At 50.9% G+C, this 22695-nt stretch overlaps 11 protein-coding genes across 11 annotated transcripts; 4 read left to right on the top strand and 7 right to left on the bottom strand.

Annotated features, from left to right (window-relative positions):
* Positions 1 to 337: 337 nt before the first annotated feature.
* PMZ80_000302 (uncharacterized protein) lies at positions 338 to 1972 on the bottom strand (the record flags this gene model as incomplete). The annotated part of the gene is made up of 1 exon (XM_064868755.1): positions 338 to 1972. The coding sequence occupies one exon, from the start codon at positions 1970 to 1972 to the stop codon at positions 338 to 340; it is 1635 nt and encodes a 544-aa protein (XP_064734252.1).
* A 690-nt stretch (positions 1973 to 2662) lies between these two features.
* PMZ80_000301 (uncharacterized protein) lies at positions 2663 to 3961 on the bottom strand (the record flags this gene model as incomplete). The annotated part of the gene is made up of 1 exon (XM_064868754.1): positions 2663 to 3961. One exon carries the CDS (start codon positions 3959 to 3961, stop codon positions 2663 to 2665), a length of 1299 nt encoding a protein of 432 aa, XP_064734251.1.
* A 442-nt stretch (positions 3962 to 4403) lies between these two features.
* PMZ80_000300 (uncharacterized protein) lies at positions 4404 to 5579 on the bottom strand (the record flags this gene model as incomplete). Its single annotated transcript, XM_064868753.1, has 1 exon — positions 4404 to 5579. The coding sequence occupies one exon, from the start codon at positions 5577 to 5579 to the stop codon at positions 4404 to 4406; it is 1176 nt and encodes a 391-aa protein (XP_064734250.1).
* Positions 5580 to 6194: 615 nt separating this feature from the next.
* On the top strand, positions 6195 to 8447 carry MAM3 (cell agglutination protein Mam3; the record flags this gene model as incomplete). Its single annotated transcript, XM_064868752.1, has 2 exons — positions 6195 to 6669; positions 6721 to 8447. The coding sequence occupies 2 exons, from the start codon at positions 6195 to 6197 to the stop codon at positions 8445 to 8447; spliced, it is 2202 nt and encodes a 733-aa protein (XP_064734249.1).
* Positions 8448 to 9044: 597 nt separating this feature from the next.
* PMZ80_000298 (uncharacterized protein) lies at positions 9045 to 11394 on the top strand (the record flags this gene model as incomplete). Its single annotated transcript, XM_064868751.1, has 2 exons — positions 9045 to 10233; positions 10289 to 11394. The coding sequence occupies 2 exons, from the start codon at positions 9045 to 9047 to the stop codon at positions 11392 to 11394; spliced, it is 2295 nt and encodes a 764-aa protein (XP_064734248.1).
* An 829-nt stretch (positions 11395 to 12223) lies between these two features.
* On the bottom strand, positions 12224 to 13759 carry PMZ80_000297 (uncharacterized protein; the record flags this gene model as incomplete). The annotated part of the gene is made up of 1 exon (XM_064868750.1): positions 12224 to 13759. One exon carries the CDS (start codon positions 13757 to 13759, stop codon positions 12224 to 12226), a length of 1536 nt encoding a protein of 511 aa, XP_064734247.1.
* A 720-nt stretch (positions 13760 to 14479) lies between these two features.
* Positions 14480 to 15343, top strand: clc1 (Clathrin light chain; the record flags this gene model as incomplete). The annotated part of the gene is made up of 3 exons (XM_064868749.1): positions 14480 to 14519; positions 14572 to 14819; positions 14873 to 15343. 3 exons carry the CDS (start codon positions 14480 to 14482, stop codon positions 15341 to 15343), a joined length of 759 nt encoding a protein of 252 aa, XP_064734246.1.
* Positions 15344 to 15871: 528 nt separating this feature from the next.
* On the bottom strand, positions 15872 to 16235 carry PMZ80_000295 (uncharacterized protein; the record flags this gene model as incomplete). Its single annotated transcript, XM_064868748.1, has 2 exons — positions 15872 to 16027; positions 16113 to 16235. The coding sequence occupies 2 exons, from the start codon at positions 16233 to 16235 to the stop codon at positions 15872 to 15874; spliced, it is 279 nt and encodes a 92-aa protein (XP_064734245.1).
* A 478-nt stretch (positions 16236 to 16713) lies between these two features.
* PMZ80_000294 (uncharacterized protein) lies at positions 16714 to 17814 on the bottom strand (the record flags this gene model as incomplete). Its single annotated transcript, XM_064868747.1, has 2 exons — positions 16714 to 16973; positions 17022 to 17814. 2 exons carry the CDS (start codon positions 17812 to 17814, stop codon positions 16714 to 16716), a joined length of 1053 nt encoding a protein of 350 aa, XP_064734244.1.
* A 696-nt stretch (positions 17815 to 18510) lies between these two features.
* PMZ80_000293 (uncharacterized protein) lies at positions 18511 to 19057 on the bottom strand (the record flags this gene model as incomplete). The annotated part of the gene is made up of 3 exons (XM_064868746.1): positions 18511 to 18741; positions 18790 to 18884; positions 18931 to 19057. 3 exons carry the CDS (start codon positions 19055 to 19057, stop codon positions 18511 to 18513), a joined length of 453 nt encoding a protein of 150 aa, XP_064734243.1.
* Positions 19058 to 20534: 1477 nt separating this feature from the next.
* Positions 20535 to 22562, top strand: PMZ80_000292 (uncharacterized protein; the record flags this gene model as incomplete). The annotated part of the gene is made up of 1 exon (XM_064868745.1): positions 20535 to 22562. One exon carries the CDS (start codon positions 20535 to 20537, stop codon positions 22560 to 22562), a length of 2028 nt encoding a protein of 675 aa, XP_064734242.1.
* Between the last annotated feature and the right edge of the window lie 133 nt (positions 22563 to 22695).

Below are 22695 nucleotides of genomic sequence, written 5' to 3'. Positions count from 1 at the left end.
CCTCATCAGAGCACTAATGTCACGTAGATCAATAAATTTCACAATGCATGAGATGAAAGGCCACATGAAGAAGCATTCATTCATACGTCGTTGTTCGTGGGAGCCTGCTAATGGTACTAGACACGTTTATTCGAGGTAAGGTAAGGCAACAACATGCGAGTATAAACTTTTGACAGATTGCGAGAGCGCTCAACCATGCTAAACAATTTCCCATGAATTGTCTCCAACTTATGCGAATCTGATACCGTGACCACCATTCGCACACACATGGCAATCGTGATGTGTGAAGACATAGATTTCGTATTCTGATTCATCTGCCGAACTCCACGCTGCTCAATCACCAGTCCACAGGCTTCAGATTCAGCCGCATTCCATTCTTCGGTCTCGCAGTAATCCCGCCCTTGATAATGATCTCTTCATCGGGATAAGTCATCTCGAACTCGAACTTACCCACAAAGGCCGCCAGCAGACACGCCAATTCCGCAGTCGCGAATTTCTGTCCGATACAGCTTCTTGGCCCGTGGAGGAACGTCAAGAAAGCATAGTTGCTGGTCGCGCCTCCCGAATTTGCCATACCGGGCTTCATCCATCTGTCTGGATTGAATTCGCTAGCATCTGGGCCCCATAGCTCTTCGCTCTTGTTGACGGCCCAAGGACATATCATGAGTACTGAGCCCTTTGGAATGTAATGGCCCTGTATTGAGGTGTCCACAACTGCTTCACGAAGCGTCATGGGAACAGGACTATAGACACGCAGTACTTCCTGGCAAACAGCATGGAGATATGGCATACCGTCGATGATGGTGTCATTGATCTCGTTGTCGAGGTGATTGATATGCTCGTGCACTTCTTGTCGCAGTCTTGTCTGGACTTCTGGGTGCTTGGAAAGAAGGTACATTGACCATGTCAGCGCCGAACCAGTTGTTTCGTGGCCGGCCGCAAGGAACGTCATGACATTGTCGACCAGCTTTTCGTCTGTGAACTGACCGGACTCGAGCGCAATGGATATGATGTCTGCATCCATCTTCTCTTTGCGTGCTAGCCGCTCTTTCTTCTGCTTGACGAGCTGGAATGACGTATCTCGAGCTATTTTCGAGGCGGCCATTATATCCTCATTGCGCTTGATCGGCAAATTCTCGATGATCCAAGCTGGGATGAAGAATGTTAGCAGGCCAAGAATTTGCGCTTGGCGACTGGGTGAGAACACGCTCCGGTATGTTTTGTTGAGCTCGGTGTCTGGATCTGACAGCGAATTGAAATGCTGACCCATACCACCGACGCCGATGATGTCCAGTGCAGCACGGCTAGCCCATCCGCCAATCTCGATCTCGACGTTGGGCTTTTTTTGCACAAGTTCAACGTCCTCGATAGTCTTGACCATTTCTCGAGACTTCGACCAGAAGACAGGATACAGTTGTTTGATATGGCGGAAGGCAAAGGCTGGGGTAAGCCCTTTGCGCTGGAACTTGTGATCGTCGCCTTCCGCGAGCAACAGGCCAACTCCTAGGATTTTCATGATGCCTCGAAGCAAGAGTTGAGGCCGCTGAAATTCGTAGTTCTTCGTATTCAGTACTTCAGCCAGCACTTTGGGACTCGTGAGAAGTATGCGCTCTCTATTGAAGAGTCCGAGGTAGCGGATTAGGCCGTCGTTGGGTGTGTTGTTGATCCACCGTCTCATAGGCTCACCTGATGGTTCTCCTGTGATTGCGTACCATTGCCCCATGAGTGGATGGTTACCTTCTTTGACCATAGGCAGATCTCGCAGAGGACTGAAGAATCTCGGGTACAAAAGCACAGAGTAAATGCTGTACACAATCCATTGCGCAAAGAATATTGTGGTTGCAGTCTTGGCTATGCTTTGTCCAATCGTGTATTCGGGAACGGTATTAATGGCTAATATAGATGCTGCAATTGATGAACCCGTCCAGAAGGTATATGATGACCAGAACGTGGTCGGCCCTACCATGCCCATGTTGTCGTCGCGATGCGAATCTCGATTGAAATTGCTATGTGCGTGAACAGTACTTGCGGGACCAACGGACGCGCGAAAGACGAACAAGTCAACGAATGCAACGTGTTATAACAAGGTCAGGAAGGGAAACCAGTCAAACACGAAACAGAGGAAGGTGGCCAATGCATACCTAGGTACTCTCAGCATGGCATACGGCAAAGCCGAAGCTGTACTCATACGCATCATCACAGGCATGATGCTTTTGAGCTCCACAGATTCAGAGTGCCTCGCTAGCCGAGGCCTGTTTGGGAATAGTTTGCGGTCTCTAGCCCAATATGGCAAGAGTCGCGAGCCTGCCAGCAAGAGAACCTCGGAACCGTTCGTTCGCAACACCACCACGAGCTCTCGGCGAACCATATCTGGTACGAGGCAAAGATTAGCTCTGATACTAATTGCACAACTCACAGTGCTCAAGATACGACATACGATAAATATTATTGATTCGATGTTACGGATACATGATCGCAAAATAACCACCCCTAACGCTGCAAGCTGTTGAGTCGTTGACTTAGAGAGTCTGCGCGGCTAATAATACCATCTGCCGACTCTTGCCTTTGTATCACACCTCGTATGTTACCTCTTCTTCTGAATACGGGAACGAATACCATCGTATCAGTATGTCGGCACCACCCAGGGATTGTAGTCGACTTCCTAAGTCAAACATGCCACAAGAGCATCCCTGTAGTCGCCACTCGTCTCACCCCTGACTCTGGAAACCAAGTCCTTCTTGAAGAAATGCTGGTAAGCCTTCTTCACCTGATCCATGTGTTGCCTGTCCCAATGGACTCTAACAGTCTTGTTGACAAGTAGGTTGTCTTTGGTACCCATACCCTTCATCGTATCTTCGAGTCCGTACGCATCGGTCTTTGCACGGTCCATAGCTCGGCCAAGCGCCAGCAGTAATGCGTCTTCCATGTGTCCGGAGAAGCTGGATCGTATGGTGTCTTCAAGAGACTTATGATATTTCTGTTGATACTCGTGCGCGATTGCGCGGATCTGATTGTCCGATCGCTGCGTAAGGACGGTGAAGGCTTGGTCTTGATTCGTAGAAACTGATGGCCCACGTGTAGCATAGTGTAGCGCCTCTGTATCTCGTGATGTCTCTGTAGGGTTGTAAGGATAAGACTCTTCAGTCCGAGATGCCCGCATTATCAGCTGGAACATCGTTTTCGTCTTCAAAGATAGGTCGCCTTCAACATCAGATTCCATCGTCTTTTTGAATACCTGTTGATATGTGCTCTTGATAGCTCGCATGTCGGCGTTCGATCGACCGATAAGCACATCATTGAGCATGTCCTCCTTGGTACCCAAGCCTTTGATGGCGCGGTTGATGTTGTGAACGTCAGACAGGAGCGGACCCCGCACAAGCTGAAGTAGGGCGTCGCCATAATGAGATCGGAAAGAGGATTCAACCTTGGACTCGAGACTGGAGCCGTTGTTGCGCTGAGCATATGTCTGCCGAATTAGAGCCATGTGTCGTGGGTCTGCCTTTGCCAAGACACGAATGACCGTGGTGTGATCGCGCTTGAATCCTGACATAGCTTTCATGAGCGCGTCAACGTCTGGCATGGCATTGCCTTGTGGCATTTCATTGCCGTATCCAGGTGACGGCATCGAGCCTTGACCGAACTGTTGTTGAGGAGGGAATTGTTGCGGAGGTGGCTGGCCGAAACCATGCTGTGGAGGTGGCTGCTGGAACCCTGGTTGCATAGGTGGGGGCCCAGGTTGATTATAGCCTTGAGGTGGTGGTCCTTGAGGTGGTGGTCCTTGAGGTGGGAAGTGCTGACCAGGAGGAGGCGCGCCCCATTGTTGCTGTGCGGGTGGTTGAAACTGGCCTTGAGGGCCTCCGAATTGTTGCGGTGGTGGCGCTCCCCAACCTGGACCACCGGGAGGGGGAGGATGACCAAATTGCTGGGGTGGGGCACCTGGCGGAGGGTAATAGCCAGACATTGATAATTACTATCTAAGTTCGTTGTTGATTTTGAGATCGTGAGGAATGCGGTATGTGTTCTGGCGCAAGTTAATGTGTTCCAAAGAAAACGAAAACAGCCTCAACATATAGTACTAGGTGATGGTGTTCGCATGATTAATCTAACATCTTTGGCAACCGCGGACGTGACGTGGAAAAGTGCCTTCGGAATTGGCAAACGACGATACAACCCCACTAGTTTATGACTTCAACCAATCAGAGAGAGACACTGTGGCTCAGCGTGCCTCAGCCTCAGCTCCTTCTTCCTTGTGACCCAAAGCCTGCGAACGAATCATCGGGAAACTCGGCTAGTGCACGGCGAAATTGCATAATACGCTCTTGGCACGGAGTGGCCTGGCAGATTTCGACAGTGATTGTAAGCCTTACCAAGGAGCTTGCGGCTTCGTGTTGATGATAGGCCGCTTAGTAATTCAGTGTCCTTTTCATCGCATCGTATATACGGACGATGTCGGGAACATTGTACTTCTCAAAGATGAGACCAGGATGAACATCCCAACCTGCCACTCTTGCGACCGGCGCCTCGAGACGTAGGAAAGCGCCTTCTTGTATGCTCGCTGCCATCTCCGCGCCAGCACCGGCATTCAGCATACTCTCGTGTACAATGACCGCTCTTCCAGTTTTGTTGACACTTTTCATGGTGGTTTCCCTGTCCCAGGGGTAAATGGCTCTCAGATCGATCAACTCAATACTGAGACCTTTCATCTCTTTTTCCAATGTTTGTATCGCTTCCGAGCATAAATACAGTGGCTGACCATAAGATATGATGGTTAAGTCCTTTCCTTCTTTGAGTACTTCAGCTTTGTCCAATGGTAAGGAAAAGCCATCGCGTGGCACGAATTCTTCGGCGGCTCGATATAATGTCTTTGGCTCCATGAAAATGACAGGGTCGTTGCATTGTAGAACCGAGCTAATCAGCAATCCTTTGGCTTGAGAAGGTGACCTCGGAATTATGACACGCACACCCGGTACATGTGTGAAGAGTGATTCCGGGCTCTGTGAGTGGTATAGCGCTCCATGTCCGACACTTCCGCATGGCATGCGGAATACCAAACCCCCACAATGCTGCCCAGTGGCTCCTTCTCTGTATCGAAACTTAGCAGCTTCGTTAACAATCTGGTCAAAAGCCGGAAAGACGTAGTCAGCAAACTGGATTTCAGCAATCGGCTTCATCCCTGCAGCCGCACAACCAATTCCAAAGCCAGCGATGCCCTGTTCTGTCAAAGGGGTATTGAACACTCGGGCTGCGCCGAACTCATCGGAAAGGCCTTTTGAGCATCTGAAGACACCCCCAAAGGCAACGTCTTCGCCGAATAGAATGACGTTCTCATCGATCTTCATAGCATGATGCATAGCACTGCAGACCGCCTGGGTATAATTCTGCCATTCCAGATTGCTTTCGGATCCCAATCCGTACGCATTCCGCGCTGCTTTCTCTGTCTTGTACAGAATGGGTGTTTTCTCGAAGTCGACCTTGCGATTAATCCGAGTTGGGGTCGCCTGGCTAGCATAAGACCTCGCCGTGCTTGTCGCGGTCTTCTTCATCAACTGGCTCACCAGCCTCGGAGTCGTCGCCTTCATTTCTCAGTCACTTGTGGCAGTACGAATTTCTGCCCCAGTCCCATTACTAGGGACTGAAGGAAGAAAAGTCAAGGAATCGTCCGTGCAGCAATTTGGATAAGCTGAGGACAGGAGGATGTGAGGATACCGGAATAACCGAGGTCAGCCGAGCTACGGCAGAGTAAGAAAACGCACCTGTGGGGTTAACGTTTCGCCGTAGCAACTAGCTAACAGTTCGCTATGATGCACCTTTGATGCAGGTGACGTTGGCTCCCGCTGCAGCTGTTTTCGAGCAAATCCAATGATGCCGTGGCGTACACAAGCTCAAAAGCGTTGTTGGTTTGGAAAGCTAGTCCAGCCTGCAGACGAAATCACATTTGGGGGGTGCGTTACACGTGCCGAGCGGTCCTCAGTTTGCTTTGTAGCATGTCGATCAACCTTTTTGTAGGCTTCACAAAGCTATCTTCAAAAACATTTCCAGTATCATTTGAACGCTCGTGCACATACTAGAAGTAGCCTCGTACTGCTCTACTTACAGGAAGCTTCTACCGACGTACTCATCTCCTGATGCGTTCTTGATCGACTTTTTCAGACCAACATCATGGCTCTATAGCTCCAGTGGATCGACCATACAAGATGAGGACGACGCAAAACCAATATCTCGCACAGCGACCGCTGGTCCTGGGGCTGTCGAAGGTTCTTTTTCTCGCTCTTTGCCAGATTACAACCGTCACTGCAATTCCGCTTCACCTCTCCCAATACCTCTACCATGCTGAGGGGGAGCCAGAGCCCAAAGATCCAAAGGACGCATCACTATGGATCTACCTCGCTGTGGCAGCAGCTCTCGTCTTACTGGGTGGTGCTTTTGCCGGGTTGACAATTGCATTGATGGGCCAGGACGAAATCTACTTGCAGGTCATCGAAGACTCTGGTGAGGGCTCGGAGAAGAAAAATGCAGGCAAGGTTCTGCGGCTACTGAAGAGAGGGAAGCATTGGGTTCTGGTCACACTGTTGCTAAGCAATGTTATCACCAACGAGACACTCCCCATTGTCCTGGACCGCTCATTGGGAGGCGGATGGCCAGCTGTACTCGGCTCAACTGTTTTGATTGGTGAGTAGTACAGCTTCATCTAAGCTCAGACAAGTGCTAATATCTGACTAGTTATCTTCGGCGAAATCGTTCCTCAGTCTATCTGCGTTCGATACGGTCTTCCCATTGGCGCCTGGATGTCTCCGTTCGTGTTAGTACTGATGTACATCATGAGTCCGGTAGCATGGCCAACCGCGAAACTGCTCGATTATCTGTTGGGAGAAGATCATGGGACAACCTACAAGAAAGCTGGTCTCAAGACACTTGTCTCGCTACATCGAAGTATGGGCGAAGCTGGGCAGCGGCTACATGCTGATGAGGTCACTATCATCAGTGCAGTCCTCGACCTGAAAGAGAAGACCATTGGCAGTATTATGACTCCGATGGAAGACGTTTTCACACTGTCACTCGACGACATCCTTGACGAAGCCACCATGGACGACATACTCTCACAAGGCTTTTCCCGTATTCCTGTTCATCATCCTGACAACAACGAAAACTTTGTTGGTATGCTTCTCGTGAAGATGCTCATAACTTATGACCCTGAAGATGCCAGACCGGTTCGCGAGTTCGCGCTGGCTACACTACCAGAGACGAAGCCAGAAACAAGCTGCTTGGATATTGTCAATTTCTTTCAAGAGGGCAAATCACACATGGTCCTTGTCTCAACCCACCCCGGAGAAGATCATGGCGTCCAGGGTGTGGTCACGCTCGAAGACGTTATTGAGGAGCTTATTGGAGAGGAAATCGTTGATGAATCGGATGTCTTCATTGATGTGCACCAAGCCATTCGTCGCACCAACTTGGCTCCACGAATTCGAATCCCACGAAACGCTAATACGAAGCAGCCAAAGCCGGCGGCGCCAGATCTGGTTGACATTAGTGAGGACCAAACATTGGATGCTGCAGATTTGCGGAAATTGAGTACGACTGATGGCGATACAGCCAAGCCTCAGGGTGGCCCGAGGCGCGCAAGTGGCAACAGCGTTATCGTCGATACCAAAACTAAGCAGCGTGCCAATATTGACGACGTCAAGGAACACCTAAAACATTTGGGACCTTCGAATCTGGCAAGCAGACCGAAGACGACTCGTTATGCATCTGTGAAGATCAAACCTGGGCAAGACAACAGAACGTCTTCACCTCAACCTGCGGCTGCTACAGGGCGTGCGGCACCGATCAGACGTATCTCGGAGACCAACTCAGAGTATGGCACTGGCATAGGAGAAGGCCTGCTGAAGTCTGGTGGCAAGGACGCTAGTGATGCTGTTAAGGTGCTAAAACCAGATTACGGATCAATCTCTCAATCACCGAATGATAGAAGGCCTGCAAGTGCGAACAAGGCTGTCCAATCGAACGGCCTTGATGCTGACGAGTCAACACCTGCGCAGAGCTCGGGCTCTACACTTCGACCTCCACCGCAAACAGGCGAGAGCCAGGAGACTATTTCGCCATTAAGACCCCGCTCGAAGAGTCCATACCGCTCTAAAGGCCCAGCCAGAAGTGGTAGTATCACGGAAAACGTGGTTGACACGAACGGGATACGAAAAGTCGTCCTTGAGACAACGTCCAGTAGTGATTCGAACGATGAAGAGGAAAACCAGGGACCGAGCAACAACGGCAACCAGAATGAATCCAGCAGAGACTCGGGTAACCCAAATGATCAACCGGAAGGTGAAGAAGGAGACGAAGACGACAATAATGGCGCCAGCGCAAGTAAGAAGAGGAGAAGACGCAAGAAGCGCAACGCTCAGAACAAGAATGGCGAAACAGAGCCTTTGCTAGGTGGGCAGAAATAGCGTTTCGTTGTTCACTGGGCATCTTCTTTGAGGGGTCATCACAACAATGGCTAAGGCTGGTAGTTCTTGAAGGGTGTGTTGCATTGCAAAAGTTCGGATGTCATAATAGCTCAGGAGTTGTTACATTCTGTTGGTGGCAGCAATACCACGTTCTACAGATTTGTGTTGCGTTGGCGATAATGGGGGGCACTGTTGTGCCCGACGTCCTGCACCTCGAGCAGCTCCTTCACGCGGACCCAACCCCAAGGTAGATACCTAGTGTGAAGTACAAGTGTAAGTGTCAGTTAAGGTAAATGTTTCACTATCATCTTTGTCATATGCAACTTCACCCCTTCTTTTCACTCGAAGGAACATTTCGCTCAGTCACCCCGTACAAACACTCGAATTATCGTCCTTGACAACATCAAACAGATCTTGCAGTTCCTTCTTCATAAGTTCACCTGCGACTTCTGCGACTTCCTGTTCCTCTTCTGCCACCCACTTCCTTGAGTCAGCTCGCACAAACAACTCAGTGCCTGTCTTCAACCAATCGAAACCCTCTCATTCATATCAATAACACTGCTGCGCGACTTGGACATGGCTTCCACGCAGCTCAACATGCCACTCTTTGTCCTTGTCCTCGTCATCCTGATGGCAGTACCAACTTCGACTGGTCTCATCGACATTATCCAAGAAATTATGTCAACCATAAGATTCTATCGAGATAATACATCGTCCTCGGAGATCACGCCTTTCATCTATACCGGCCTACCTTACATCTGCCTCTTGGTTATTATCCTCCTGCCCTCCATCGCATGCGTCTACCTCTATCGCGAAGTCAACCGCCAGAAACGCTCGCGCAACGAGCTCGAAAGCCATTATCTCCAACGTCTCTCAAGAGCTGATAGGAAAGCTTTCGACCACACCATGGGCCAAAAGTTCTATCGTCGAAAGTACGAGGCCTGTCTACAGGAATACAGCCACCTGCAGACTCAGCTAGCTGAGGCGCAATGTCCTCATGGCAAGATTGTCATCGGCCCTGATGGCTCTGTCACTCACACGTGCTGCGAGGAGATATTCCACCTTCGAAGACAAATTGCCGTTCTGGGCATCCAATTGGCCGAGAAACGTCGTATTCGCAACCTTCCTGCGCGTGCTAAGACCATCGGAGAAGTCATGGACAGCATGGTTATAACCCCTGAGCGATGGGAACCACTTCTCGAAAGAGTTCTACCTGGCCTTCTAGCTCGAGTCAAAGCTATGCCAGAAGACATACAAAAGACTATCAGATCGCTCAAGGCAACGGTTCGCTCAATGGAGGCCAAGGTCAAGACACTTGAAGCTAGCAATGATGAACTCCATACTCAGACCTGGATCGATGCCAAGAAGGCATGGGATATTCTGGTTGACAAGGAGGAATTACAAAGCTTGGTAGACGAGAAGGATAAGAAGATCCGATCGCTTCAAACTGAAGCAGATGTGAAGGACAAGAAGGCCTCACGGATGGAACATGAAGCGGAAGAGAAGGACGAGCTCATACGATCCCTAGAATCTGACCTGAAAGACAAGATCACGGCTGAAGATCGTCTAAAGTCGAGAGCTACGGAAGATGAGAAGCGTCTAAGTCAAGAGTCAGACAAGGTTGCACGTCTTCAAAACGAGAACAGCGACCTGAAAACTCAGCTTGCCAAGAAGGAAGAATCAAGCAGAATCGAAGTCGCTGCGAACCAACCAACAACAATCGAGGCAGCCGACACTGGTCTCGATGAAAGTCAAGCAAGGGAGATCGAAAGACTTAGTGCATTGTGTACGAAACATGAATACCATCAAAGAGCGAGACAGCACTATCGCGACCTTGCAAGGGGACCAAGGTCGACTTCAAGAAGTTGCTGAAACGAGAGGCAACAGAATTCAGGACCTTGAAGACGGCCAACGCGACACTGTCGCAAATAATGCGTCACTACAAGCATCCGCTGCGATGAAAGATGAGCAGATCAGACAATTGCAGCTGCAACTCACACCGACTGCTCAGAGTATCAATTCGACTAGCTCTGGAGAGCACTACGAGACGCTCGACCATGTCACCCGACAGGCGGTGGCAATCCTAGGTAGCCTGTCTGTGTTTCCGCCAGCCGAAAGTACCGTCACAGACTTGATGGGTCATATCAACGACACCGTCGAAACTCTGAAGCAGGACCACGAACCATTACAGAAGCTGAGAACGAGCCTCGTATCTCTGCAGAACCTTCTGCCAGATCACCAACTCGACGCCATTCCAGGCGCTATCGAGAATGAGGTCGACCGGATGCAGAAGGAGCTCTCTCAACTTAGACAGGAGAATGCAAATCTGTCTGACGAGCTGGGTATGGAGCGAGCAATACGCGAGATGACTGATGGAGACAACAATAACAAAGAAAAAGAGATCACAAAACTGGAAAAGACCGTCAAAACTCTCCAAGATCGTGTCAAGCAGTATGATATTCAACTTGGCAATCTCAACAACGGGTTCGCAGACCTCAACATGAAGGCTGCTCAATTCGAAGATGAAAACAAGCAACTAAGGCGTAGGCTATCAGCAGCCAACTCGGACATTGCAGACGCCAGAGACAAGATCAATAGTCTCGAAGCTCAAATCACAGGTCTCAACGACACGAAAAAGGATCTCGGGAAGAGTCTCAGAGACTCTCGAGTCTATGCTGAAAAGCTGCGTAAAGACATGGAGGCGATCGACAAGATGCTGAATAACAACAAAATCGGGTCTCCTCGTGAGAGAACCACACTGCGCATGGTCTCTCTTATTCAAACGTACAACGACGGCAAATCCCGGGACACTGTTCTCAACAACATATTGGACTACTTCAGACAAAAGAACTTAAGTCAAAATGAATGCACAAGGCGAGACGGACCTCTTCGGCAGCATCAAACCCCTTGTCGACGATACACTTGGTGCTTGGCGTTTCTTGGATAGTAAAGGTCTTGTTATGAAGGATCGACATGGCAATCTAATCAGGACACTGTTCTTGAGAGTTTGTACGCTGGTGGAGGATAGGGATCAGATCATGTCTTAAGGATGAAAGTGAAAAAGGACTTGAGCCGCTTTACTCCATGGATCGAATCTCGAAGCGAAGTTCGTGCTATTGGGCGCGAGGACGCGGAGAGGTTCGTTGCTGTGCGAGGACACATACGAGGCCCGAGAAAGATCAGAGTTGTTGAAGTGCCACGGGGCATGCCTCAGACACACCCTCTACATGAGTGAATCCCAAAGTGAAGTTCGTGCTTTTGAGCACGAGGACACGGAGAGGTTCGTTGCTGTACAAGGATGTCTTTGAGGGCTAAATGGGTGCTCTACTGTGTTGGACTAGTCACAAGGATCTCATGTATAGCGATACGAAGGTTAGAGAATGGGTGGGAAAGAGTCAATCGTGGCGCTTTGTTGCTACAAGAAGTATTATAGGTTAGAGAGGTTAGAGTCACAATAAAAGACCAAGAAGGTCGTCTCAATCAATCACCTAATACAAGTGGTAACGTGCATTGCATTGTTGTGGTGAAGTGAGAGATCGTGCTTTTCGCGTACAATACAATAGTTCCATTGAAACTCGAGCTAAAAGAACATACAGTATTCAAGGACGCTCATGGACTGACTAACTTGTCCACATTCGCTATGGGTGATGCAGTACCAGCGCAATCGACTGCTAACCTCGAACCTTGGAACATGTTACAATAGCTCATCCCATCGTCTTCATGATACCCCCATCCCTCCCATCCCATCGCATAAGTGCCTACCCCACAGAACGTCCTTAAATCGGCGGATCATCCCCCACCGTCCTCGCCGTCTCAGTACTCGAATCCGGTCCCACGCCCGCCCCAGCCGCAGCAACAGGATCAACACCCCTCCCATCCCTAATCAACGCATCAACATCCTCCTCCAGAAAATCCAATGACGGCGCCTCCATCGCACTAGCAGATGGCATGTCGGAATTTGCATTCGTGTTCGCGGTCAGATTACTCGCGCCAGCTGGCAGGGTGTGGTAGCCGGCTGCGGAGGGGTTGGCGTAGGCGGTACCTGGGGCGGCAGGGGTGGGGGCGTCGGATGTGCCATCGTAGCCTGTGACGCCCATTTCACCCAGGTCGGGAACTGCGGCGGCGGTGTAGAGGTCGTGGGAGAGTTTGCGTTTTTTGCTTGAGGGGGGGCCGGGGAGGGGTGGTGTGCTGATGCTAGCGCCGTTGGCGGGATTTGTGTTTGTGGCTGGGATTGATGCATAGTCAAGTGGTGAGTCTGGGATGTCGGTGGGCATTGTAGCTGTGGTGTCGCCTGCTGAGCCGAAGCCGGCGAGGATACCTTGGAGGTTCGGGTTTCGTGCTTCGGCTTGTGGTGGAGGTGAGAGCGTTGTTTCTGCTGGTGGGGGCGCGGGCATCTCGTCTGGTTCGGGAGTGAGTTCTTCGACGTCTGGTCTGCGGTCTTCGACGAAGTCTTCTTCCATTTCATTGGGGGTGGAAGTGAGACCGCGCATGATGCTGTCTTCGACGTCGCGCTTTTTGGTCTCTGCTTTTGTGCGTTCTGCTGAGATGTTGAGTTGGACAGTCTGGTCTGATTCCAGGACCAGCTCGGCTTCTTTCACGAGACGATGGAGTTCCTCGATGTATGCTTTGCGTGCTTTGATTTTGTCGTTTAGACCTGCTTCTGCGATTGCGAGTTTCTTGATCAGGCTGGAGAGGTTGGCGGCGTGGACTGGGGCGCTTGGTGGTGGTGTGCTTGGATTCTTGAATTTGGAGTGCTCCTCCATTGCTGTCTCGACGTTCGGCATAACAGCGAAGTCCAGCTTGGAGGATGCTATCTGGTAAGAGACTAGGGGCTCTAGCTCCTTGGGTACACCTGAGGAGGATGAGAAGAGTGATTTGCCCATGAGCTTTTTGCCACCACCGCCCTTTGTCTTCTCGACATCGTTGATTCGATCTCGTGTTGCTTGAAGAATATCATCTGGGAAGACTTTTCTTTGCTTCCAGACGTCGACGAGTCTTTGGATTTTAAGCTGGATGTCCTTGGGTGATACTTTGTATGCAACCTGGACTGCCTCGGGCATTAGAGGTGAGAAAGCATTTGGAAATTCAGGTCGTTTTCTGTGTATGGCGTTCTGAACAATGTGGTTGCATAGATAGAGGAAGGCGAGGCATTTTGGTGAGGGGGTAGCCCGGAGACGTGTTAGCCAAAGCTGGGCCAACCTGTCGGCATGGCGTCTGTGGAAGGCCATCCATGATGAAATGGCTTCTATGCTTTCTTGGGAGTCGTTCAAGGTTGATAGTCGCTGTGTAAGAGCATCATCGTTGTATGCCATGATGGCAGACTACTTTGTTTGAGCTCTAATGTCTACAGCTTGTGGTACAGAGCGCGCTCCTCGCGGTCGACTTCACCCTCGAACAGCTTTACGATGACTCCAAGGGTGTTCACTATGGCTACAGACAGAAGTCAAGAACGAGAATGGTCGACGGTCGAACCTGCAATTCAAGCGCGGCGTCAAGTTTGCTATATTCGACACGTATGACAAGTTGATGAAGGTGAGTAGAATAATAACCTTTAGCATTCCGAGGAAAAGAACGATCGCAACCAGAAAGAAGCTACGGTGGTCTCGAATAAGCAAGCGCAGGTCACGTGCGGTGATTGGGTCGTGCCTGCGTTGCTTGTGAGTTGGGGAGTGCTCCGAATCGCTGTGTTTGCGAAAAGGAACAATTAATTACTGTCTGTTTGTCGCGTCTAGAGCATACGGAAAGACTGGCGCATCTTCTCAACCTGCCATAACCACCACGAGAGTCCTCTGACTGAGAGCTCCTATCGCGAGAACCTAGGACTGAAATACGGCGGCCCAAGCAGTGCGGTCCTGGTCATTAAATCAACAGTCCCTACATCCTCTCCCAGCGCAAGACTGTTCGACTGTGAAGTCTACTCGCCGAACAAATACTGGCGTCAACTTGCAACACATTCTTTGCTATTGTGAAGACGAGTCTGTAAACCGGAAGCCATCCTCAAGTTCACTTCTCCCTAAATCTCCATCGCAACAATGGCTGACCGATTCCCATCCCTCGACGATATCGACCAAGGTAAGAAGGACTGATGCGCTGGGCCTGGCAAACGTGCTGATACTTGTGGAAGGTCAAACAGAAGTCCGAGGTGGTGATGCATCAGGGGACAGCGACTTCCTTGCTAGGGAACGTGCAGCTCTAGGAGAAGATGCCGATCTGTTCACATCTGGCAACGAGACCAGGCAGACGACTGTTGAAGACGGCGACGATGATCTGCTAGGCGGTGACTTCTCAGGGGGTGCTCAGCAACCATCTGTTGCCCAGGATGACTTCGACACTTTCGAATCTTCATTTCCTGCTGTTGATAGCACAAACGACGTAAGTTGAAAACCGACGTTTCTTCCAGGTTCGTGGCTGACTCCGGTTGCTAGAACATCGGACCCGGCGGCACAATTACAGGCTCAACAGCCCCCCATTACCCTCCTACTACGACATCCTACACATCCGGCTATGCTACGCAGCAACAAGAAGAAGATTCCGAGCCCGTTCGAGCCTGGCGAGAGAAGCGAGATGCCGATATTGCCCGCCGGGACGAAGCTTCCGCACGAAAGAAGGAAGAGACAATTTCCACTGCCAGAAAAGATATTGACTCCTTCTACGAGTCCTACAACAGAAAAGTCGACCGCCAAAAAACCCAAACCGCTAAAGAGGCCGAAGAGTTCCTTGCAAAGAGAGAAGACACCACAAGCGGCGGTACATCTTGGGAACGGATTGCCAAGCTTGCTGATTTGACTGGGAAGGGTCATGCTAGTGCAGGAGCAGGTAGCAGCAAGCAGAAGATGAGAGAGATGATGTTGGGGCTTGCTAAGGATCCTAATGCCCCTGGCGCAAATGGTGTTTGAGTCCAGGACAATTCGGAGGCTTAGTTTCGTGCTCAGGGGCGTCAGATCTATGCATTTCAAGTGGCGTCAGGGCGTCTCTGAAAGGTGGGCAGGAAAAGTCCTTCAGTGGTAGATTGTTCATGTACACTCAATCTGAGAGCTGATACCTGCTTTCAAGGCTGTCTTCACAAGTAGGTTTCTCCAGCATACAAGTAAGGCTAGACGCGAACTTTTCAGCGATGAACAAGGTATGCAAATGCTCACGTCAAGGCTATAGGGTCAGGTATGTATATGGTTCAATAATCACCATAGCACTGGCGTCGAGGCTACATTCTTCTGTGACAATGAGCCTCCGTCGCCTAGAGGCAGGCCAGCATAACTCATGCGGCATTGCGCGGACAACAAGGCCAAGCCAAAATTTTCAGACACAAGTACCTTCTCTCGGGCCTGGTGACATCCTCGACGCTACGAGAGCGACCTGTCAAGAACATACGAATATGAACCACACTTGACATTACGCTGCATCACATATCTATCCCCATACTACAATCAACCCTGCACCTTATCCTTCACCCCCTCCACAAAACTCTCATCGATCTTCCCACCCTTTCCACCCCCCTCACCACTCAAGTCCTTGATCGCATCTCCCGCTCCGATCTTCGTGTCCTGGGAGCCACCGCCTGTTTTTGATTCTGGGCCTGTTTTCTAGTATGCGTCAGCCTCTACTTTAACGAACGGTATTGGATAGTGCAAGGTTCAAGTGACGGAGAAGGCGGGGTGATGTACTCACCATACTGGACTGTGTCTCAGCGGTCTGCTGATGATCGCCCATGGATTCACCCGTTTGATTTTGGCCTGGAGCGGGCTTGGATGTGTCGGAGCCGGCGCCTTGTTGGCCGGAGAGGGAGGCCATTGTTGGTGTTTTGTGTTGTGGGTCGGCTGTTGTGCCAGGTACTGCAAGTCTGACGTGGGAATAGTTCTGATGCTGCGTAGGAGTGTGTTGCTGTTTCTTGAGATTATTCCACAAGGCTGATGTACTGGTTTAGGATACGAAGTGTTAGGTGAGACTGTTACGAGTAGCTTGTCTTGGTAAGGACGTGGTGGGGAGTGAAGTCAAGTTATATGCAGATACGTCACGGTGCAGGTGCTAAACCAGTCGGAAGACATATCCGAAGCACATGGCACGGTATGGTATCAATCGGCCTTGCAGTGGAAGCGATGTATTACCATCGAGTACTTTTGTTCCCGCCTGCTGCGTACACAAAGCCCTGTATACCGCAGCAGAAGTGAGTAATTGACGAGAGGAAGTGCTCGGCGTGTTTCAGGTCTCAGTCATTGATTGGGCTGAGACCCAGATCCAGAACGTGCCATCGAATATTGTGCTCTTACGATCAGGGCACAAGAGCAATTCGACTCTTTACCTTTCCGGCGTGCAAATCCTCGAGCACTTTCGGCAGGTCCTCAAGCTTGCCAGTCACGACTTGTGGCCGCAATTTGCCATCTGCAATCAATCGTAAGCATTGTTTCAGATCCTCCATCGTCCCACCATAGCTGCACAAAATTGAAAGATGCTTCCGCACGGAAAGGAAATTGTTGATAGCGATGTGTGGTGACAGCAGGCCAACTTGCACCAACGTTCCCCCAAATCGAACTGTAAAAGTTAGCATGGTGCTCTGACAATAGTAGAAAGAGATCTCACCAGCTTCCTGTGCTGCATCAAACGTCTCCTGTACACCCACAAAATCAATAACGGTATCAACAACCAGTCCATGCCTTTTCGCAAACTGAACCAACCCCTCCTCCACGGGAACCACGTCCGCTTCCCTAATTCCAAACTTGACAGCCTCTTCAAGTACGTCCTTCCTCTGATCAACCACGATACACCGCGCACCCAATGCCAGTACAATCTGCAAAGCATTAAAGCCCAACCCGCCAATACCTATCACTACTACGACCTGGCCCTCGGTAACCCTCCCAGTCCCAACAACAGCATGATAAGCCGTCATACACGCATCCGTCGCCACAGCGCCAACCTCAGGCGCTACCCCATCCGGCAACTTCGCCGCCGCTCGCGCCTTAATGGCTATGTACGGTGCATAACTCCCATGATATCCAATCCCGTACGCTTCACCCCGTTGACAAATCTGCTGGAGACCCCGAGTACACTCGCTACAATCGTCCGCACCACAACCCGCGACTGCGTCAATGACGACCATATCTCCGACGTTCCATCCAGTCACTTTGTCACCAATCGCCACGATCTCACCGCATCCCTCATGACCAAGTGTGTAGGAGTCGTAGGGCCAACGAGCCTCGGGTGGCTTAATCGGAGCGTTCAACAAGGCGACGTCGGAGTGGCAGACGCCGGCAGCGTGGACCTTGATCAGGAGGCCATCGGGTGGTGCGGAGGGGACGGGTACCTCGACAAGCTGGGGTTCTGTGGTGCCGAAGCGCTTTTGCCAGACGTGAATCGTTTTAGGGTGGGTAGACATTGATATCGTTGCGATACTGTATTGTAGAGCTGATGCTAAATATGACTGGCTGGGATTGTGGAAAGGTTGGGCTGTGCGTTAGTGATTCCTATCTGGACGAAATGTGATATGCCGTAGACACTATCCCGTCGAGTTCTATTGATTTGTATCAATCACGAATCTGTAGCACGCATGGCCTGGCAGTTGGTAGATTAACAATGCTGTTGCTTACATGATCTATGAACCTCGGGAGCCAGGGAAGGACCCCTCAGTTCGGTTGACACGATAGCGAAGCTCGAAGCTGAGTCTAGTATAGCTCATCGCTAGATATCTGTTATGAACACTCAGTGAGTCATGCCCATACACAAGCACAGCTACAATGATACAGGGCATTCTGAGAAGCGACGACGATAAAGTGAGGATGGTGAGATAGGAAGAGTAGGCTGCATCACGTGATCAGAAAAAGACCATGTCATTCTCCATAGATAGCGTAGCAGTACTTGCATCGACTTTGATCTGCCAGTGAGTCGGACAATCTCTGAGCTTGCAACGCAGCTTCGCTCCGTTATCGATCACGCCGGTGTCGCCCTTCAACTAAAGACGGCATGTCTACCGGTCGAAAACTGTTGAAACTCCTTCCTACCCGCACGCATCGATATCGTGCGCTTCACGTTTCGTTCCGATACCAACCCTCGTAGCTGTGCGATCGATCATGCGTCACTCAGGGATGGCAGCAATTGCCTCAATTTCAACCGAGAAGTTCCCTGGTAGCCGTCCGACCTCCACCGCAGTTCTTGCAGGCTTAGGGTCTGGCAACATGGCAGCATATACCTCGTTCATGGCTGAGTAGTCATCCATAGTCGCGAGGAAGACGGTGGTCTTGAGGACATAGTCCCAGGATGTGCCGGCTTCCGCAAGAATGACGGCTATGTTGCGGATAACTTGAGCCTACAGAACTGTTAGTGGCAAGTTCAATAGCAGAACAGGAAGACTTGCCGTTTCGTTCTGAATGCCACCAGACACGATTGTTCCGTTTAGAGACGGAACAGTGCCAGCAGTGTATACGAGGCCCTTTGCCGCAGCACCGCCCGCTACCAGTATTAGCATGAGTTGTTCAGCAGTGGTGTCGGCACATACACAAGATGCTTCCTTGAGATCCAAGGTATGTCACGGTCTCTATGCCCTGTCGTTTATGCACTGGGCCTGCAATAACAGAGCCGAAGAGTGCAAGAAGAGCAGTGAAGAGGCAGGTGATGGAGAACATGGTTGTATTATGGTCTTGATAGTTTGGAAAGAATTCGAGAGCGAAACAGACGTACAACTACGATACTAAGCTCACACTCTAGCAGGATGCCACGGAACCAATACATCTTATATTTCGTACCAAGAGTCCTCGGAAGCTCGCATGTTCGTGGGACCAGGTACATGCCAAAGCCAAGCATCGGCCCTGGGTATGGCTAGGCGGAGCATGTTCCTTGGGGCCGCTCGATCCAGCATCTGCAGTCAAGGCATACAGAAGTTGATCTTGGCGTTCGATCGCATTAAACGTCGTTACGTTATGCTTCGATCAAAGACCAAAAATATGGCAAGACCTTGGGTTGCACCACTTCCTGGCGGTGAGTAACACGCCTTTCCTCATTGCAGCAGAGAACGGACTTTCTTCTGCACTGAGCAGTATCTTCCTCACAACTGTTCGGACATCAACGTTCAAGCTCAAGACAGATCGATCATGGTTTCCTAATCCTACTTGGACCGAGGCGTGGACAGAGACAGGCAAGACTGTGGCGCGATAAGAAACTCGGAAATGCTTGGCACGATACATCCTTTCCATTGGCTGAAAGCTACCTTATCTTCTTCGGACCCGTTCGGAGTTCACCATGGTGCTCGCCAAGAACGAATTCCCGCCTTTCGACAGTGCCAGCCGACCGGTTTACTAATCAAGTACCCCACTGGTGGACAAGGGCGTAGGTTCGACGTCTATGAGAGGAAACCATAGTCGGTGTGCCAAGCTGACCTTTCTCACTCGGAGTGGGTAGTTAACCTAGAATGGCAGGTCGCAAGTCTTTTCCTGCATCCGGAACTTTTCGAGCCTGTCGAGTTGTCCAGCATCTTTCAGGCACCTGCACGATTGGTCCAGGGTTTGCATATGCTGCCATAATCAGTTCTTATCTATAGACCCACGACGTTGTGTCCATATCTGCCACATGGGATGCGAGCCCACAGATAACATCGCTGGACGATGTTCATCCCAACGTACGCCCAGTCAGACCAATGAGCCATGTGCTTGCATAGGTAGTGCGTTTGATGGGATTACCTCTCGTAATGTGCTCGGTAATAAAGACCAGCAGGCAATGCGCCATGCGGAAGACCACCGAGCCATTACGAAGACACAAACACAAATCGCCCTGACCGTTATCGCGAATCTTCGACTGGTGTCCGGCCGGAGATAGCTGGAAAGCAGAACTTTACACCGTCTCATGCGGGTGTGGCATCGACTCCCCGGCACAAAGCATGTCCTTGCCATGCGCTAGGACCACGTTCGATGTGCAGTAGTAACCGGTGGAATGATCGAAAGAGCCGGGATCGACCAGCCAGCTCTGCAGCAGAGAAACAGCAGCAAAATTCCAAGGCAGAGTATAACTTGGCCATGGCTCTTACTTTGCCGTCTGATCGAGAGCTGATCCCCTGCCACCCTCTTTGATTCCTCTCATCACCGAGTTGACTCTGGTAGCCTCCCCAGCATGAGGAACCTCATTACCGGTGTCGTCGCCTTGCTGGCTGGCACGGCCATTGCCAAGCCGATCATTAGCAATGCCGCTGTCCACTTCAAGGGGCCATTCGCCGTCGACTTGGATTCGGTACACAACATCCATGTCAGCTTCGATGATGACTTCCAGGGAGATCTGCGAGTTGTCTATGGCGATTGTGACCTGACTCATGCCGATCAACGACATCATGAAATAGGCGCAACACATGTTCAAAGGAATGCTCAGCCCGATCGCCTTGTCTGGATCGTACCGGGGAACACCTTCCAGGGAGGCTGTCTACACGCCTACTCCGGACATGATCTTGTTGGCCGATCCGAAGCTTTTCGTGTGAAGCGATCACTTCGGAAGCGCCAGAGCATTGCCGATGTTGCCGATACCCTTGGTCCCTGGTTTGACGGCGTCGTGTATATGCAATCCAAGAATGTCAGCACGACTTTCGTGGCAGAAGCCAAGAGCAAGAAGGTTGCCATCGTTGGTGGTGGTATTTCCGGACTGATGACTTCACTTCTGCTTCAATCAGTTGGTATCGAGGATTGGCATATAGTCGAATCGACTCAGCGAGTTGGAGGTCGGATCCGAACCAAATACCTCAACAACACTACTCCAGACGAATACCAGTACCAGGAAATGGGTCCTATGAGGTTCCCGGTATCGGTCAAGTACACCGACACGAACGAAACACTGGACATTCAAGATCACAAGATGGTCTTCCAGTTGGCGGATGTACTCAATGGACTGAACGGCAATGATTCAGATCTGGCTGTGAACTTCATTCCATGGATCCAGAGCAGTCCCAATGTTCCTGTCAACTCGAATGGCTATCGATTGGAGAATGGCCGAGTTCCCAGCCGAGCAGAATTAGCAGCAGCCACGGAAAGCAACCTCACCACTCCTGCCGCTGAAGCAGAGGACCCAGAAGCTGCAGAGGCTGCAGAAGAGGCGTTTGAGGATTTCGTCAACCTGACAGACGACGTCATGCGTGAGATCTCAACCAACATATACAAAGCTCACAAAGATGCCGTGGAGAACGGACTATTTGACTGGTCTGAAGCTGCATACCTTCGTTATGCCCTCGGAGTGAGTGACAACATCACTGATTTCATTGCTGGCTCCGAGAACGGCCCACTCTGGGAGTACGACTCTGTTTACTTCGCGGCGACCACCTGGCGCACCATCGACAAGGGCCTAAGCAGACTACCGATGGCATTCATGCCTCACATCGAAGGCAAAGTCACGTTCGGCCGTAAGATCGAAGGCCTGACCTTCAACAACGATACTCAAAAGATCGCTCTGAACTGGCGTGATGATCCTTTAGCCATGACCCCTCGATCCGAGGAGTATGACTACGCCGTCGTCGCCGTCCCATTCACCAAGGTCCGCCTGTGGCGCACCCCAGTGTACTCCTCATCTCTCACCCGAGCCATCCAGACCATGAACTACCAGCCCTCATGCAAGATCGCGCTACACTACGAGACTCGTTTCTGGGAACACCTCGACCCACCAATCATCGGCGGCTGCGGCAGCACCGACATCCCAGGCATCGGCTCAGTTTGCTATCCCGCCTACAACATTAATAGCACCGGTCCAGGTGTAATCCTCGCCTCATACCAATCCGGAGCACCAGCGCGATCCCTCGGCGCTCTCTCAACAGAAGACCACGTCGCACTCGTGCAACGCGCGATGGTCGAGATCCACGGTGAGGTCGCAGCGGAGCAATATACCGGCATCTACGATCGACAGTGCTGGGAACACGACGAGCATCACGCTGGTGCTTGGGCTGCGCCTTTCGTCGGGCAGCAGGATCTGTATCTGCCGAGTTATTACCAGACGGAGTGGAAGACGATCTTTGTGGGGGAGCATACTAGTTATACGCATGCTTGGATCTTTTCGGCGCTGGATTCTGCGGTGAGGGGGACGACGCAGTTGTTGTTGGAGTTGGGGTTGGTGGATGAGGCGAAGGAGATTGTCGAGACTTGGATGGGGAGGTGGATTTCGGTGTAGGATGGTGGGAACTGCTAAGTAATGCCTGAGACCCGGTACACGACCAACGCTTTCTGTTATCTATTACTCGCTTCCTGTAGCAGTGACTTGAAGCTATCTGGATTGTTCACTTCCTACAGCAATGACTTCAAGC

This window comes from Knufia obscura (assembly GCF_036327395.1).
Source record: "Knufia obscura strain CCFEE 5817 isolate CBS 148926 chromosome Unknown scaffold_1, whole genome shotgun sequence".
Taxonomy (NCBI): Eukaryota; Fungi; Ascomycota; class Eurotiomycetes; order Chaetothyriales; family Trichomeriaceae; genus Knufia; species Knufia obscura.
The sequence above is the reverse complement of the archived record's forward strand: the minus strand, read 5'-3'. Positions and strand labels throughout refer to the sequence as shown.